Genomic DNA, 18,901 nt, shown 5'->3' with positions numbered 1-18,901 from the left:
ATTGTGCAAACGACAGCCTCTCTTCCCTGCTTTAAGTCTCTCAAAGCCAAACCAGTAAATAAGATTTTTTTAAAAGATGTCTGTTTTCAAACTGCTCGTGCCACCCCTAGCTTTGCAACTAAAGCAATTATTTTTACTCAAAGTTGCATTTACAGCAAAATCGGACCCAAGGACTGGCCGGCTGCCCCAGACGGATGTAAACCAACGTCATCCAGAGTCAATACGGGAATGTCTCGACTTCAAGCTGCGTTATGTTTCTCTAAAGTAAGATGGTCCTAGTTGTCCTTCCTTGCGAAATTACTTTATTCCGTTGCACAGCTGAAAAACAGTAACTTGTTTATAATATTCTAATAAAAGGAACAAAGTTCTATAATTTTAAAAATAAAAAAGTTAAAAGTTTCTAACTCGTTCAGAACTGTGCACATAGGAATTAGTCTAACAGACCTCCGTATCTGCTTTTGTTCTACATAATACCATGCCGTGATGTTTAACGGCCTCGCTGTGAACGCGTTCCAGTGAAAACGAGTTGCCAGCGTGCTGGAAAATCAGTGGTTTTAGTGTGTATCAGTGTTGTTTTTATATATAAAGTACTGAGTTGCTTGTCTGAAAGTGCTATAAAATTAAGTGTAATATTGGAAAACAAATCAGTTCAATTATTATTTATAGAATTTATTCTAAAAACATACTTATGCTCTTGGGTTCTGCAATGAGCTCCTTAAAATTACCGCTTATTAATAACTTCTTCTTTTAGTTTTTCTGCAAGCATTTTCCTCTTCTGTAGTAGTCTTTGCTTCTCTTCTGAAATTTCCTAAAAACAAAGCGAAAGAACGCTGCAGTAAGCTGCCCGGCTTCCCTGGGGAGCGCACCGACTCCCAGCGCCGACGCCTGCCCAAACGCGTGAGCCCGGTCCCAGCCTCTCCCAGAGGCCTAACCTCACATTCGACGGGTGCTGCTTGCTGGTTTCGGAAGTTCCCCAGTCCCCAGTATTTTGGGCCCGTTCTGAGCGTAATAAAATGCTCAGCAACTCTGAAAAAGACCTGAGGCGATAGAAGGCCTCTGGTCTTAAGTAGCTGCTCCTCTGTGAAGAAGAGTAGTGATTTTTTTTATTTTTTTTTTTAACACATAACTGTTACCCCATTGTTTTGTGTGGGTTTTAAGGTCTTCTAGTTTCCTCATTTGTGTTGGGAGTTTTCAAGCATTTCTTTTTATATAAATGTAGATCAAACCTACTTGTGGTAAATGCATTAAGTCATATTAACCAAAACAATGATTAACAAAAAAAAGTTTGCTTTTTTTTTCCTGATAAAGACCTCTATATTGGTAGGACTTTATCCTCCCATAGGATGCTGCGTTCTTTCTGTCCGTACTTTCTTTCCCTGATAAGATTTACTACTTTTTTCCCAAGTATTTTCATCATGTCGCTTCTATTCCAGCGGCTGATGGATAGGAATCAAGGACTTCATTTGAAATAGGCACAAAACTCTCAAAAGGGATCAAAAGAACAGAGCAAATTTGTTATCTCCGTAAAATAAGCCTTTGCAAAAGAAAAATGTTTTTCCCATTTCAGCTGGGGGGGGGGGGGGGAATTGCAGGGATTTAAGGCAGCCCGAAGAGTAGGTCACAGATGAGGAGAAAACCGGCATTTTAGCCGTTCATAAACTTAAATTAATCCTGAGGATGTGATGATAGCGAAGCAAAATACTGCGAACGATCACTAAAACTTCTAGCCTATAAGCTTCTGTAAAAGCAGTAACTTGAAAATACCCCCGTCTCGACTTCCCCCGCTTGTTGCTTGTATCCGGCTACGATATTCAGCAGCAACACTTCCATCTTCCCTGAAATAACCTGTGGTTTTTATAAAGCGGTCAGGGTGATTAAAATGTTTCAGTCCTTCACCTCTGTAGGAGACGATTCCTCTTCTTTCCGGTCAGTGTTCGTCGGCAACAGCGCGTTATGTCGTGACTCGTTCTTTATAGCCATCAGCATATCTCGTTTTTTCTTTAGGTAGTCCTCTCGTTGCTTCAGCTGCTCTTCTTCAAGTTCTGATAAATTCTGGAAATTTTTTGTTTAGAATACATTTTGAAATTAACTTTCAGTATGCACGTTATGTGTTTGTGAGATAAAAGCATTTACATCCTATTTGCCTCCAAAATTACTAGCTGCAAAAAAAAAAAAAAGTTGAATTTTCAAGCTGTCTACTGAGAAATTATCACGGGGCAAAGGCTGAATACCGAGTTCTATTCTCAAACTAGAATGATGATCTGAGCTTCATGCAAATTAAACTGGTAAATACCATAACACAGTGTTTGCATGCTGGTTTAAAAAAAAAAACCAAAAAACCCAAATCAAAACCACCCGATTACAAGAACAGAAAATATCTATTTAAACATAATACCATCTTAAATATACATTCTAAATGTAATCCTGTTTCTCTGCCTTCTAGTTCTACGCTTGGGGTTTTTTTCTTGTTTGTTTGTTTTACACTTACAGGTCCTTTCGTCCCAGCTTTTTGCGCTGCACTTTCTGAACATTTTCCAGCTGACTTCTTCTTAATGTCTCCTTTCCCTTGGGTACCAGACGGCTGAGGTAAGCTTTCTGCTCCTTTTTGTAATGGGCGTACCGGTTTTAAGTCTTTCCTCGCAGATTTCCGAGATTCCTCTAAGCAGCAATTTTACATAGAAAACAATTAGAAAGAATAGAAATATATCAAATAAAAAATAAATCGGTGTTTCTTCCAATATCCAGATGTCTCTTCTGATGAAACAGAAAACTTAGGGGAAAAAAAATCACATTTCTCCCCTTTTTCTTAATAAAACTTTCTTTCAAAAAGCATAGATATTTATTTGTATTATGAAAGCAATTAGATAATGCTTTACATCGTAAGTACAATGAATTATAAATTGTCAAGTGCTTGGAATGTCGTTTCACGTGCAGCGATCCAACAGTCGGTTCCCGTTGCGACTGTACTTCCCGTTTCTGCCTCGGCGAGCGGAGCCAGGAACCAGCAGCCTGTCGGGCGCGCTTCGGCCCGCCCGAAGCACAAGCGTACGGGGTCAGCTTGCGGCTTCGGAGAAAAGAATCGGAAAATACTGCGCTGAAGTGAACTTGTGTGGGAGCGGGGGGAAGCGAAGCTCAAGAGGCGCAAAGCGTTACAGCGACGCAGCTCGGTCGCTCGCATCCACCCGCGGGATGCAAGATGCCAGTTCGGCACGACCCCCCGTTCGCCTCTCGCTTTTTGTCTTGGGCAAACGCCGCCTGTGCTGACACGGGGAAGTAACCCTGTACTGATCCCAGCCGTGCCCTCCGTATCTCTGCAGGTACCGAGGCTGGTTCTGCCTTGCGTCCCACTCAACTCCGCGGCGTCTGAGATGGCATCGCGGTTACCGACGTCGGAGTCAAAGCCTCTCCGGTCACCGGACTGCGAGCAGAGTATGTGCTCAGAACTTTACTAAGATTTCTCTTGACTTGACCTACAGCCACTCCCGAGTAAGGTAAGTTGCTGCTCCTACTGTACTTTCATTAAAAATGAAGAGGCTTTTGACTGTTTTAAAGTATGCCTGAAAATATCCATTAAGATGCAAGAATACGGGTAGTGAAATACAAATTTTACTGTGTTCAGCCAGTTTGAATCTATCCATAATATCCGAGTTGATACACGTAACCGAATGTAATTCAGATTATAATTCTACAGTGCTGGACTATGGCTTTTTGCTGTAATGCCGAGAAATAATTTGCACGAGTATTAAGGTAGGAGTACTCTCCTTGGTCTCTGCCGGAGAGATGGCAAAGCTGGCTCTACTGAAGCTAGTGCAGGGTAAACGCCACTCAATTGTTTAAGTTAAAGCAAGTAATATACATTCAGCTCTTCAACACTGCTGCTTTCTTTAGTACAGAAAATGACAAGACATAGAATTGTGAAAAGGTAGGGAGAAGAGCAAAGGAGAGGAAATGTTATTCAACGTGTGGAAAACCAACCAGGACAGAAATGTAAAACAAAGGTCAAGGTGAAGAATTTGCATTTCACTGAAATAGGACTGCTGGAAGTCTTGATGCTCCAACGAATGTCTTTTTGTGACGGATAAAAGTTCTTAGAGGCACTGCGAGAGGTCAGAGTTAAAATTGCTAGAAAAAATCCTCACGCTATAGCTGTCCTATTAAAAGGCTGGGGGTGGAGAAAAAAAGGCAAGCAGCACACACTGCATGCCAAATACCTGCTCCCTCACCAACGCGACGATTAGGAAAGCTACTTACCGGGAAGCAGTTCTTTGCAACGGGGGGGGGTGTGTGTACATTTACACTGTGGCTGTCCATAGCGCAGACGCTCGAGCTGGAGATGTTTGTGTCCTAGCAGTACCTGCAGATGTGATCATAGGACCCTCAGTGTCACTTAACCCACGAACCTGGAAAGATACTGAGAAGGGAAGGAGGGCGGATAGCGACCGTACAAATAGACAACGCAGCTCAAAGAATTACAGTTACTGGTACGTAACGTTTTTCCTCCTTTGAGAACTTGTCTATATGTACGTTCACGCTGCGGGTGACTAAGCAACATCCTTTTCCATGTGGACAATTACTGCAGAATCATCTCAAAATGCAAGCACGAGATGCTGCATCCTTCTTATCCGCGTGATACACGCAGCTCAGTGCGAACATGAGTGCGGCTTTTGAAGCAGCTGCCCTGCAGGTATCGGGAAAGGGAGGCGTTCTCCAAGAGCGCTGGAAAGGCCGCTTGTGCTCCGAGGTGCTGAGCGTGACCTTGACAATGAAATTCCCCCTTCTGATCTCTCCCTAGTGCAACAAGTTGGGTGATCAAAGTACAGGAGGAAGGAGTTTGCAAGCTCTATTCTGTAAACTATTTGTAAGAGGCTCACCAAAGTGAAATTAAGAAAATTAAGGCAGCTACCATTAAAGTGGAAAACTTTTAAGAGGTCCACAAATGGAAATCTTGGGTCTCATGGTGAAGGGAAATAGCAAAAGACAATGAAACCGCTGTGTATCTGAAGGAAGAGAAACGTATGCCAGACTGGAGGGAAGGAAAAACAAAGGAAAAAAAGTTTTCCTTTTCCTGCCTCCGAGAACCGGTTCACGCTAGGGCCGGGTTGCCGAGGCAGCCGATACGCCCTAGGTCCGGAGTTGTATCTGGCACCAAGAGGAAGCAAGTCAAGCAGAGGATATGATCCCGTTATCCCAGACGAACCTTTAGTTGGGAGCCCGTGTTTTGGAAGCAGGCAATGACAGACTGGTCTGGAGGCCGGTCCTCCGTTCTGTGTGAGAAAGGGGTCTGGAAGAAGATGATTCCCAGTACTGATTCTTCTTGATTTTTGCCACCACTACCCAAAACCACTTTTCTGAAAGCTGATACCAGAGGATAAACTGTGACAAGCTTTCTCAGTAGCCTCTTTGGACAGCTATGCTGCCACAGGATGCCGATTCTATAAGGATGAAGATTTCCAAGGCGCTAAACTTTTTGTAGACATGTCCCTTCTTTGGCTTCTGAAGAGCACGGGAAGGCTCAGCACCAGCTGAGCAGGCACTTGGACAGCACAGAAGGGCTGCACGCAGTGCTGAGAAGTCTTGACTCCTGAGCTCCAAGATGCGTCTCTCTCGAGCACGGGATTTAGTCCTGCAGACAGAATATTTGCTTCCTCCTGAAACAGGGAAACAGCCACTGCAGGGCAGGCATAGTTCAGTGGTGCCATTGTAAGGTGGCACGGCTATGCAAAAATAAGAGGAGTAAAAGCAGGCTGGGAGAAGAAGAGAGTGCAAGTATACCTGCAGGCCTTCTGTGTGCTTCCAAGGGTGGAAGGGAGAAAGAAGAGTTCAAATACATGTAACGAAACCTCAGCAGAAGGACAGAAGGGATAAAAGGGGGGGGGGGGGTGTATTTAAAAGGTCAGTGACACAATTTTTTTAAGTTTCCTGATGTCAAAGACACTAACTCAGTTTAAGAGAGGGTCCTACAACCGCTTCATCTGTTAACGGCCATCGAATGAAAAAGCAAGGAGCGAGTGTGCCCCAAAGGTACTGCCGCCAAGGCTACAAGCATCCAGCTCAAGTGTCTGTGGTATGAAAACCGGCAGTGTGAATGCATACGAAGACAAGTACCAGACACGGGAAAAATGTAACTAAAGACAGCACAAACCATTACTTCCCGAAGTTGGAATTATATTCTTGGAAGTGACTTAGCATAGGAAGTTACAAATTTTTTTCACAAACTCATAAGAAAGCAAATCCCACGGAGATGCAACCTGGTTTCAAAGATCACCTATGTATACCTATATACATAGATACGTGTGTGTATATACATACATACCTATACGTGTGTGTGCATATATATATATATATATACAGACATAGATATGCTTTTTATCACCTAAGAATTTTCCTGCTTTCCTGAACAGGTCAGCACCCTGTGCTTTAGCTGCAACACAAACATACTGGTTGTGATGGAGGTGCTCTTGGCGATTCCTTTTTTTCCTCCTCCCTGTAAAAGCACTGGTGTGGTCATGCTCTCCAGTAAATAACCCTCTACAAAACAATTCCGCCAATTTTCGCTACGTAACTCGGGTAAAATTCAAGACTACTTAAAAGAGCTCTCCTTGGTATTGTCAGTTGGTAAGGGTCACAATCCCACTCAAAAACAAAAATGTAAAATTGAAAAGATTAAAATGAGTAACAAAAATCTGAACCAAAGGCAAAAAGATTCTGTTTGGTGTCTGACAATTTGGCTTGAATGAATTGTGAGTTTAAGGTTGGTTCCTTCACAAACATTTGATTGCTATCAAGAAATGTTATACAATTATAAATTAAATCTATAATGGTCATACACGGGGAGAGAAAGCATAACTTTTTAAGTAAATGATTCATAGTTGCTTACAGGGACCATATTGTTCTTAACAGTAACGGCGGCAGAAGCACAGTAAATTGAAAGATGAAAACTGCTGTTAGACTCCTGTACTTCTCCTCCCGTTGGAGCTGACTTATAACATCACTGAATAGTAACACAGCTCGGGTTGGAAGGCATTTCTGCAGGCCACCTAGTGCAAATACCCTGCGCAAAGCAGGGCTAACTTCAAAGCTACGGTGGTTTATTCACAGCCTTATCCAGCCAAGTTCTTAAAGTCCTGATATAAGCGGACTCTTCGATAATTTGAAAACAGTATCGTACTGCACGCTCAGCATTGCACTTCCTATAAAATTACCTAATGGCAATTTTGGAGTTTCTTCAGAATCATCAGCTCCCTCAGTGGATTCCTTAACTTTTACAGCTTCTCTTGAATCTCCTGGAAGACTGTAGGTAGCATCTGGTGATTTAAGTTTATCACGTGCCTTAAATTAAAAAACAAACAAAACAAAGCATTACGTTTCCTGGCACTGTACTTCAGGCATTAAACTGTCAACACAAAGAAAGCTCCCAAAAGAACTTTCTGTTAAAATTGTGTTGTCTACGCTACATACTGCATTGTCAAAGTGAACAAAAGCAAACTACTTATTTTCTTTGACTAACAGGAAGGTTCTTACTGGCTTATAGTCGTAAGTCAGCATTTTTTATTTTCGTTCAAAACCTGTTCCCTAATCAACAATCAGAATTTAGAATATTAGGTAAATTGGTATTTGTTTCCCAGCTACAAAGAGATAATGTAGGGTTTTTTGCCACACTTTGCCTGTGACTTTCAAGCAGACCTTTGTCCACCAGAAAAATACAATACGAGAACCAGGAACATATACCGAGGTTACCACAGAAACAGAGAAATAATCAGCTGAATGGAAACAACAGGTCTGGATAATCTCTGACATTATTCTTCCACTTCTACACTTCTCTGGGAAATCTTGACAACGCAACCCACCTCTCAAAATAGTAAAACCAGCTGGGATTTGCCCAGAAAATGTCTACGCTGCTCATCAACCATCTAATTCATGTCAGAACCCCCCAGCATTCATCAAAGTATTAAATTATTTTGTATTAAAACATTCTCTAACAAAAACATATTGTTGAACAATAACTATCACCTCCTCTGCCCGGTGAACTTGACTGGGGCCTCTGTAATCTGGCTTGTTTATCAAGAATATTGATATTCTTGGCTGGTCTATAAAGATTTGGATAAGCCTGCATCTTAATACAACTTGAATTCTTAAAATGAGCCAAAGCTTGAGTTTCCAGGTTTTGTAAGAAATCCAGTAGAACAGGTGATGCGTTTCCTGGAATCTATCATTGTAATGTGGGAAAGAAGAGTTGTGTCACCACTTTTCTACAGTGTCAGACACTGGGAGAGACGTTTAATTTGGTAAAATATCCCAACTGTTTTGGACTTGCATTCAATAGCACAGCTATCATCTGCACCTGTCATGGGTTTGAACGGGGGACTGGGATTGGAAATGAAGTGTCGACCTCTGTGGTAGCTGCATTTGGTCTCCAGGCGGTTTCCTTTGTCAGTTCAGGCTGAAGAGTGCTTTCTCTTTTCAAACGTAGTATGCTCAATTTCCTAATGACAGAAAGAAGAGAAGAGCGATTCCACTCCCTCTTGAAACAGCCTACAATTCCAGCTGTTTTTATATGTTTTCCCAGTGAAGGGGAGGTTTATTGCCACGATTCCACTGTAGCTGATTTCAATTTCAATTTGTTTCTGAGTTGCTGAATGACTGGCAATTTAGCCAGTCCCCGTTTACATTCAGTTACCTTTCTACATGGTTTACTCTGATGGAGACCACGTGATGGTCTAACTTGGAGAGGATTTCTGGTTCCTGGTGATTAGGTTCTGGCAGCATCGTGCAGACTTAATGAATAACTATACTGTCTATGAAGTGATGCTTACAATTCCTGAAGGATTATGAATGCTGTGATCTCTAAGAAGCTTATACTTTGAAGTCTCTTTGATCTTGACAATATAAGTAATTCAGATGTTCTCTGGATCTGAAAGGTTGACATCCGTTACCAGGATTTCAGAATTCAGATACTGAAGAGGGAATACGCTTATCGTATGAGCTCCACCAAATGGCTGGTGGTTAACGGTATCATGTACGGCACTAGTGTCAATGATACCATCAGGAAAAATGTGAAAAACAGAAGAGAGCTTTCAAAAAGAAGCATCAGTAAGACCTTCCTGACAGACCTTTTGTTTGCTTAGGACGCTACACATTGCCTTAAAGTGATACGGTCGACACCCAGGACAGGAATATCAGAGTATTTCTTAATCATCAACATAACTCATCTGGAAAGGTAAGATACTCACTTCTTCAGTCCTCTTTCTTTCTTGCTCTATTTCATATTCCTCCTTAGATTTTCTGTAACACAAAATACAAGTAAATACTCAAAACTTCTTTAGTATTAGTGACTCTTAGGGAAATTTAGTACTGCTTAAATATTTGAGGACTATCGAAACAATTACAAGGTAATACAAATTTGTTAGTATCCAAAATACTTCCATGACTTAAATGAAAATGCACTCTTAATAGAAATAAATAATTACGATAAACACACAGAACCCACCGTCCTCAGTCTATCTTTCCCTGTGCAAAAATAATTGTGTAAGAATTTCCAGGGCTTATCTACCCCTAGTTTCATTTGCTCGTTTAAAGACAGGAAGGGAAGTATTTCCAGAATACAGAGGGAAAACAGCATAATTTAATATAACATGAATGGATTCATCGGCTATTATTTGTCTAAGATTATGTTTATATATACGTGAACTGGGAGCGCAGGAGAATCTATAGAAGTTGTATCAGTCCTCACACATCTTCTTAGATCATAGCAACAGTCACTGGACACAACTAAGAAGGAAGCTGTAGAAAGGAACAAAGCCTGCCGCAAAAGCAGAATTTGCCTTTCCGAGGCTTTAATGTGTAGGGTGCTCCCTCAATGGATTACTGCTAGTGTCCTCCTGCTGTCCAGAGACATCTAACCCAGGTCTAACTTTAAGTCTACCTGGAGATTCAGGGGAGAATGGAAAAGACGGGGCTCTTAAAGTTGCACATCATTCGATGCATCACCAAGACAGCTCATCATGGCAGTGCAGTTATCTCTCAGTCTTTAAATATTCCTGATCACACCCGCTGTCTAGCACCATTCATTTTCTCTTAGGTGGGATTTTGACAAGAACATTCATGTCATCTGTAAGATGAACGCAGTTTCCTGGAAAGGGCTGGAAGAGCTAGGTCCTACATACCTTTTTTTTTTTCTTTAATTTTAAAATCATGTACTAAGTAGGACTGATTAATTTTTTTACCTTAGAACCTCTCTCAGTATTTTCATTTCTTCTTGTTCAATTTCACTGAATACATCGGAACCCTCTGTCAAACAGTCAGGCAACACACCTACAAAAAACATGGCACAATTTATGCATTACTCTGAGGAAAATTATTTTGTACTCTATTTGGTATCATTCTTCAGGCAGAGAGAAGAAAGGAAAAAAAAAAAAAAAAAACACCCATCTAATTATTCCTCTCTGTAACTGTTTCCAGAAAGATTCTCTATCCTGGGCATCAAGTTGCTAGTAGCAAAAAGGCAAGTTACTGAACTACAAAAGTTTTGACATCTAAGGGTAGATATATGTTATGTAGGTTAGTGTGGCTAAGAAGCCATACTCTGCATGGACCATTATATGGCATTTCCTATAGACTGCAGTTCAGCCGTGGCTAACTGAACCATTTTCAAATTTAGCTGTTATATGAAATTGAAAAATTATTCTCTGAAAAAAACATGCATGCAGTAAGACGACAAAACAAAATGGTAAAGCTACAGACATGGAAGAAAGGAGTGGGTAAATGAAAATCCTTTCAGAAACATCAACAGAGCAGCAAAGTTGGGTGTAAATTGTTTTCTCTTTTTTAAAAGCATGCCTGTATTAGCATACCTTCTGCTTTCTATATGGATTTTTCATATGCAACTGTACAGTGTGAATTGCAAAGTAAGCACGGCAGATAGTACAGCATCACTGCTGCGCAAGTAGCATAATACAAACTATCAATATTGTCATTGTTGATGAACTGATATAATTGCTTCAACACTCAAAATTGTCACCAAAATTCTTTAACAAAAAACGAAGTCGGGTTCCACAGAAAAATTTAGACAAACGGAACTGAAAAATCTGTTAATTTAAAAAGGAATACAGAGAGCTGTCACTGAGAATACAAGCCGAAGTATTGAAATCCTAGTCCCAGTAAAATCAACTGAATGTTTTCCATTAACTTGAACTGGAACTGAAGCAGTATTCAGTACTCGTTTATGAACGGATTACAGAGTCATCAAAAGAACACTAAAAAGATGACGAGAAGTGAAACCCCACATTTACCGCTTCTTACCATTTCTTTCTTTAATGATTGTAATAGCTTGCAATTGCATTTCAATATTTTTCTGTACCATCATTTTTTTAAATAGTCTAAAATCTTCTGCTGCCAACACTGTTTGCAAAATGGCCTGTGGGAGGGAACATATGCACAAAATTAAAAACTCTAGAGAAATCGTAACCATCTCAGTCTGCTTGAAATTATATTGAGATTTAAATTCTGTGGAGCATGTTTTTAATAATTATATTTAATTCTCCTATCTGTCTATTTTTCCAGCCATACAAGTTGAGCTAGTAGTCAAGAAAAGAATTTGATGGCTTATGTCTTTAGATCAACGTGTCTACAATAATATTATCACAAAACCTGGAGGGTTTCCCAGTGTAAGTTTACAACTGCACTTCATTTGACTTCCTGAACAAATGCGTAAGCGTCAGTGAGGAACGTGCGCTCTGAAGAAGCTGGTTACACATCTAGGAGGAGATATGTCAACACAGCCCAATTTAAACTGGCAGCAGAAGCTCCCACTCCTCTGCCCAATATACCCCAGACAACTCTGAGAGAGAGCTCTGAGCAGGCAAAAGGCTGCCTAACCATGCCTTGTCTTCTCAAGGCCAATGTTTGTCTTATGGATTTTACCCTTTTATTATAAAATCAGAGGAAAACGTCTTTCATTGTATGGAATATGTCTATTGTTTTAATCTTAAGTTTGTCTGCTACTGTAAATGGACACAAGACTAACATAAAGCTGACAAATATGCAAATAAAGGTGGCAGCAACACCCTAAGCTTAGAGGTTTGTTTTAGAAAATACAAAGCATAGAAGATGCATCTCAAAAGGTGTCTGACACCATACAAATATCTCTCATTATTTTCAAGATGCGCATTTTTCTGGTCAAAGTTCATAATATGAACAAACACATTACGTCTTAGAAAATCACAGTTTTAACAAGAAAACTTTTCAGAGTTTCATCTCCACCCTGCTATATTAGTGAAAATAAAACGCTAAAAATTAAATCTATATATTCCTAAACAAAGGAAGAATTACCTGTGAAGTGTGTGTCTTTGCAAGAGGAGATGAAAAAGCTTCTTGAAATTTCTCTTCATTAATTCCAACTTCTTTAAGATAGTCTTCTAATAATTTTTCAACCTGCAAAAAAGTATAAGCCTTACTTTCTAAGAGGTTTTTCCCTAAGAATCGTATGAATTTTTTTCATAATTGTATATTCTTTTCTGCTGACATTGTATTTTTTAAACTCAATCAAAAATCATTGCAAGAGTAAAACTGATTTTTCTGATATGTCAGGCTTTATTTACTTTCATGAACTGTTCAAAATAAGCATTTTTATTGCTAAATTTGATTACTACTTAATTTAGCTTCTCCAGTTCCCAAGAATCTCACTTCTCTACCTTTTCCCCAGACTCCTGCCTCGTATTCCTCATCATTTTTTGCCCTGTAAGCAAAAGGCGTTTTGCCAGTCTGTGTGCCTGAAACCCTTCAGGGGCAGAGCAAAAATGAATGTTGGTCTGTATTTATTCAATTGATGCTTTTTAACATCAAGTATTACCAAACCTTGTTACAAAATAATATTCTAGAAGTCTGCGTGCATTGGTTTATAGGTATTTTAAACATGCTCCAAAAAATCTCCTGTAGTTTTTTTCTGATAATTGAAAATTAATTCAAAAGATTTACCAGACTCATTAGTGAACAAAATACAAGTTATACGTGTTCTCAGATATGGTGCTGTTTGTCCTTTTAACTTGACAGAAAATATGAACATTATAAAGCTTCTAAGAACAGTATTCTAGCTAGTGGATATATTCATTTTAATGAAAAATATGTAACAGCATAAGAGATAGGACCGTGTGTTAGAGTTTCTTTTCTACATATCTGGTGTTTAAGTGTTAAAGTTTCTTTTCTACATATCTGGTGTTTAACCATAAAAATGCATTTGACACCTATGACTTAAAGGATTTCTAAATAACACTTAAAACAGGCAATAGTAGAAAATTCTAAATAACAAAAATAACAGAATTACAAGTTCATCTAAATACTACTTTGACATTTTAAATTATGTTTCTTAGAAATCTACCACAAATAGTGAATAATGCTCACCAGAGCTTGGTACTCCTGATAAATTTCTGTGTAAGACAACTTGCTTTCTTCTTCATCATCAAAAACTGTGAAAACAAAAACAAACAAACAAAACAAACACAAAACACACACATATTTTGGAGTTAGTGTACACACCACAAATTAACTTATGCCTTAAAGAGAAAGATTAAGCTTTACAAGGTAACATATTAATCATATGAAAATATAGGCCGGGATTGATGATAATAATGTATTTTTCCACGCATTCAGGCTAAGCATGTACTTTTGGTAACTTAATGTAATTAAAGTTCATCATTTAATACCAGGAAAACGTATCTTCATAATAGAAACACATTTCTAAGCAAGTTGAGGATTCAGCAGATACGTACACTAAAAAGTAAGATTTAATATAAGAACTACCATATGAACTTGCGTAAGGTTGTTCTAAGATGGCAGATGACATACATAAAGCAGGAAATTTCTCTCTCTCTCTCTCCCCTTAAACCAAATTTTTTAAAATGCCAATCATTTAGCGAGAAGCCAAGGTGATGCAGGGAAATGAGACCCTGCCTGCATAAAAACAGATAACCCCAAAGAGGAAATCTGCTGCAGGTAAGTTATTTTTTAATTATATCTATCCTGATTTAGACAAAATGGGCATCTGTATAGTATGGGCCATATTAATCATGTTAATATTAATATTCATATTAAGAACTCTTGACTGGAGATATCAAGCTAATGATCCCTACACTGCAAGAATAGATAGAAGCAGCAGAAAATAAGAGAAACTGAAAACTAGGGTTTGGGGTTTTTTTAATTTACATTTTTATCATGTCAACAATGAACAGAGGTAATGTAAAACCTAGCAATTAAGGCAGAGGCTTAGAAATAAGCCTTCCTCAATCCCCTTCAAGATTAGCCGCTATATGTTGGACAAGTCACTTCCCATGTGCATGCTTTGAAGTCATTTGAAGAATGGGAATTCTGCTTAAATTGGTGAAGGAGTGTGATTTATTCTTCATATACAGATATGACATCTCTGATGGAAGATGGTACCGATGCGCAGAGAATTAGTATAACTTTCACGCAAATTTAGAGGGACTTTTAGAAAGCATCATTTCCCAGCTGTGACAGCCCTGAGGCCATCTCACTCTGAACCCTGGTAAGGTGTGACGCAAGATGGCTGTACCTAAACCAGAAAGTACTTGTATCACTTTCTAACAACTTAGGGCAATGCAATGATAGAAATGTAATCAAACCAGTTCAGGCGCTCTAAATAAGCAAGGGAAACTTGCTTTTTAAATTACATAATCTGGAAAACCAACATTTGCTTTTGTTTCATTTTTGCACAAGGGAAATTTTTTTTTAATGAAGGGATTTAAAAGAAAGAAGACAAGCTTTAAAAATATCTAGGTACAAATTCAAATGGTCAAAAAAAAAAATATTATAAAGCCTACTCTAAAAAAATTCAGCTCCTATGGCGACCACCATATTACCAAACCCAAGAGGGTGAAGTGCTTAACTGCCTCTATTGTCTTCTGCATCTCCTCCCCTCCGGGGGATCTCCCTTATAGCTCCTGCAGACCCCAACCTTTCTCTTAGTGTCTCCGTTCCCTTCTACCTCCTACTGTTCCTTCCCGCCCTGGGCACCCGAAGGAGGGGTGACACAGGGATGTCACTCCTCCGTCAGTGTCCATGCCAACAGCTAGCCGCACACTGCCAAGGGGATGCTTCCAGGTCCTCCTCCTCCTCCCACAGCTGCAGGACAACACGGAAAGCAGAGTGGAAAGCCTGCACAAACTGCTCTCTGTTCTCAGGCTCTGAACAAAAAGAGGATGAAGGTAAGTGCCAAGTAAAGCAAGCTGCAGTCAGCATCTCCTCCGAGTTAAGTGGCATTAAGGAGTACTTTGAATGGAGACCTTGGATTTTCTTGAGTCAGGGCTCCTAAATCACGTAGTCATTATTTTCCTTAAGATTTTGGCACAGAGTCTTTGGTTGCCCGAGAGGAACAAAGATCTGAAGAACCATTGTATCAAGATAAGCCAGGGAACCAGGATATCCTGGGAGACAAACTCATCATTTTCCTGGTAAAATTGAAAATCTTTGCTAGGACCCCTCAAACGGGATGAGAGTTAAGTCAAGTTTGAGTCCTCCCTGCCAGACTGAGCCGCTGATTCATTCGACCTCGCAGACAAGAGCTGGTAAGCAAACCTGAGGGAACTCTTCTCCTTCTCCCCCAGTCCTCACTGAGTGCTGGGAGGGAAGGGAGTCACTGGCAATAATATCTGTTTATTCCTTTTGTACCTTGTCTTTATCTCCCGGCGCTCAGAACTATTATCAAGCTTATCGAGATACAAAGTGATGTTTCAATTAATACCTTGGAACATCTGAATAAAACGGAAAAGCCTCTCGCCTTATACACACACCCATGCATTTAACTTCAGTTTCACAGCCACATACAAGGAAATTAATCAAGCCATGAGAAATTAATCAAGTCCCCAGAAAGAGGGGGAGAGAAAAAGCAAACAAGTAAAAACAGATAGAAAACCATTAGGATCGTTTGTAAACTGAAGTACAAGGACTTGGCCTAAGTGACTCCAGTTCCAAAATAAATTCCTTATGCACCAGTTACCAAAATTCAGATTCTGTTTTTGACAAATCACAAATTATTGTCAGTTAATCAAAATGTTGCTAATTTGCTTGTTCAGCCCAAAGACTAAATGTTTTGGGAACAAAAAGAATTCTGTCCTGACAACTCAGTAACAAGAACAGCAATGGAATCAGCACAGCACATTTCTAGAAAGGAAAAGTAAATACCACAGATATCTGCAACTAAAACTTCGCATTTCTTTAACTGCGCTTCTTAGCAACCCTAGCATTGCAGTAATGCTTCTTTAGCCTTTTCTCGTTTCTCAGTAGCTTCTGAGAGTTGTCCAACAGCACTCTGTAGCACAAATGATACCTTGGAAGATCATTTGCTGCAAGTGGTTTCTCTACTTTCTTCCTCCGATTTCCTATGTAGAAACGCACCGGCAGGAAGCGACCATTATGTAAGGCTGCCTCATGCTACATGGAAATGTACAGAGGTTCCATAAATCTTCTTACTGCCAGTAAATTCCCCTCAACCTTCTAAAGAGAGATCACTGCTCCCGAGAGGGATAATCAATTCCCCCCGATCCTTAAACCTGGACCCTTTGCATGATAATCAAAATGCTTGACTGACCTCAAGTTCAGGCAGACTTTCCAAGAGAAAATTTCCAGCCTAGATTTCTCTATTGCTTTCTAGCTGTAAGGAGTCCAGCAGCTTTACCCTTCTCATTTCCCTGTATACTAGGGAAAGGCGTACATACTCACGGTGATCTTGCCTCATGCAAAGCTTGGGAAGGGTAGAAACAGTTGAGGATAACTGAGAAGCAACTTGTTTAGAAGCTGTGATCTGAATTGAATCAAAGGTGCATCTGTTTCACTGAATATGAAACAAAAATTCTTAATGGACCCTAACAAGAATGACTGCACAACAAAAGACACGGCTGGCCCCGCTGAGGCCAGCCATTACAGGAGCTGTTCTGGAGCCCACAGAGGGGAGGAAGGAGTAAGCACAAGCGGGTAGAATAGTTTAATAATAAGAACCATTCTACTTTGAGTTTGATGTTACTACGTCCCTAGAAATAAAATGTATTTGGAAGATGACTTCAGTATTTTAAAGTTAAAATTATTAATGAATACTACATCCTGTCGGGTGATACTGAAGGAACAGATTTTATTCATAGTAGCCACAGAAAGTCATCCTAAATTGGGCTACGGCACCGTGCTTTAATACTTCTCATGTGTGAATGTCTGCAGGCTGGGTAGGATCATGAGCCATCATGTTCTCAGACAGGCTTTTTCTTTCCCCCCAATAATCACAAAAGAAAGCTTCCTTTTTTCTAAAGGACTTAGGCAATGCTTTCAGACTTGCCCAAATTGTACTTATTTTGCTGCCATAAGGATCCAGGTGTTCTTGGCAGCAGAAAATTTGTTCTTTAAGTAGTCGAACTAATTTAGCCAAATCTCTACTGCAGAAAGCCTATTTCCTCCTTTCCTCACTACATAGGTACAGCTACACGGGTCTCCTCAGGCACCTTGGCACAGAGCTACAGCTCTGCCCCAGTCCCCCCTCTCACTGCCCATACTTCCAGTTTAGCCAGGGCGTTCCCTGAATTTTTCCATGATTCCTTCAGCTCTTTCTGGAGGAAGAAAAGGAAGTTTAACTAGAGTTGCTGCCGAGCTCAACTCATGCACAGGACTGCCTACAAAACATAAGTGATAACTGCTGACTTTTCAGTGCTGACTATCATTTTTTGAGAGGTACTAATGGTTTCTCATCTCTTAACTGCCAAAGTTCATAAAATTGCAGGAATTTAACTTCGGGCCTTCTACTCGTCTATCCCACTGGCCAGACAGCTACTTTAATTGCACTGTCCGGTTTCCTAAGGGAAAACATCTAGCTATGGAAACGTATTAAAGGCCTCCAACCGGTTTCTTGCCACGTCAGGGTATTACCGCAGCACAACGAAGAACTCGCTTGGGTGTCACGCCGTAAGCTCACGCCGTAATCCCCTGTACGAGCTAATGAACGCAAATTGCCGCGTCTTGGAAAAGGGGCTTGCTCGGGGGAGACCGCCTTTCCCAGGGCGCGGCACCCCCTCCGCAGAACCGGTGCAGACGGCGGCGATGCCAAGCCTGAGGCGCCTCCGGCGGGGAGCGCTGCCGGAGGGCGGCTGCGGGGCCCCTCAGGGCCACCGGCCCGACCTGCCAGCGCCCGCGGCGGGGCCCGGCCTGTCCCCCCCGCCCCCGGAGCCTCTCGGCCCCCCGCCTGTGCCCGCGCGGAGCCCGCCAGCCCCGCCCCGCCCCGCCCCGCCCCGTCCCGCCGGCCGGGCGGCGGTGGGCTGAGGGGGGGGCGGCCCCCAAGGCGCCCCGAGGGGAGGCCGCCCCGGCCCGGCCCGGCCCCGCCGCTCACCCTCGCACTTCTGCTCCATGAACTCCAGGATGGGGATGGACCAGGCGGGCCCCCGCAGGAACCCGGCGATGGTGTCCACCACCCACTCCACGTCGCCTTCCTCCTCCGCCGCCATAGCCGGGGACGGCGAGCGGCGCCGCGGCGGTGGGCGCGCCCGCCCGTCGCTATAGCAATCGGCGTCACGGCGTCACGTGGGCCCGGCGCCGCCCGCCCGCGCCCCGTGCCCGCGGCCGTTAACGGCCGGTGCGGCGGAGGCCGGCCCGCCGTTAGGGGCTGCCCGGTGCCCGGCGGCGCGGAGAGCCTTAGGGACTAGGAGCTAACTGCAGCGCTCCTTACCGCGCAGCCTCGAGGTGAGAGCAGCCGAGCGCAGACCGGGCTGCCCGGCCGGGCCGCGGCCTGCCTGACTTCAGAGAGGATGGGGGTGTGGCGGGACAAGGCCCTGGGCCCCCCCGAGATCCCCCCGATCTCGTAGTTCCCTCAGTCACAACTGCACGGTACGCTGAAGGCTTGGTTTACATACTTGGTTTA

The 18,901-nt window shown here is 41.9% G+C and overlaps 1 protein-coding gene across 1 annotated transcript; it reads right to left on the bottom strand.

Moving 5' to 3' along the window:
• Nucleotides 1-441: 441 nt before the first annotated feature.
• On the bottom strand, nt 442-18,507 carry CFAP36 (cilia and flagella associated protein 36). Its single transcript, XM_082307906.1, has 10 exons — nt 18,374-18,507; nt 13,396-13,460; nt 12,328-12,429; nt 11,299-11,413; nt 10,224-10,311; nt 9,231-9,282; nt 7,203-7,329; nt 2,489-2,658; nt 1,897-2,052; nt 442-808 (listed from the first exon to the last, which is right to left on the bottom strand). Exons 1-10 carry the CDS (start codon nt 18,486-18,488, stop codon nt 722-724), a joined length of 1,077 nt encoding a protein of 358 aa, XP_082164032.1. The 5' UTR covers nt 18,489-18,507; the 3' UTR covers nt 442-721.
• Between the last annotated feature and the right edge of the window lie 394 nt (nt 18,508-18,901).

Source organism: Platalea leucorodia, assembly GCF_965183815.1.
Source record: "Platalea leucorodia genome assembly, chromosome: 3".
Taxonomy (NCBI): Eukaryota; Metazoa; Chordata; class Aves; order Pelecaniformes; family Threskiornithidae; genus Platalea; species Platalea leucorodia.
The sequence above is the reverse complement of the archived record's forward strand: the minus strand, read 5'-3'. Positions and strand labels throughout refer to the sequence as shown.

Coding starts and splice junctions, on each gene's coding strand:
- CFAP36 (XM_082307906.1), bottom strand. CDS start 18,488: ATGGCGGCGGAGGAGGAAGGCGACGTGGAGTGGGTGGTGGACACCATC. Junction 13,461..18,373: donor CATGGAGCAGAAGTGCGAGG/GTGAGCGGCGGG, acceptor TTGTTTTCACAG/TTTTTGATGATGAAGAAGAA. Junction 7,330..9,230: donor AAAGAAAGAGGACTGAAGAA/GTGAGTATCTTA, acceptor TTTTAATTTAAG/GCACGTGATAAACTTAAATC.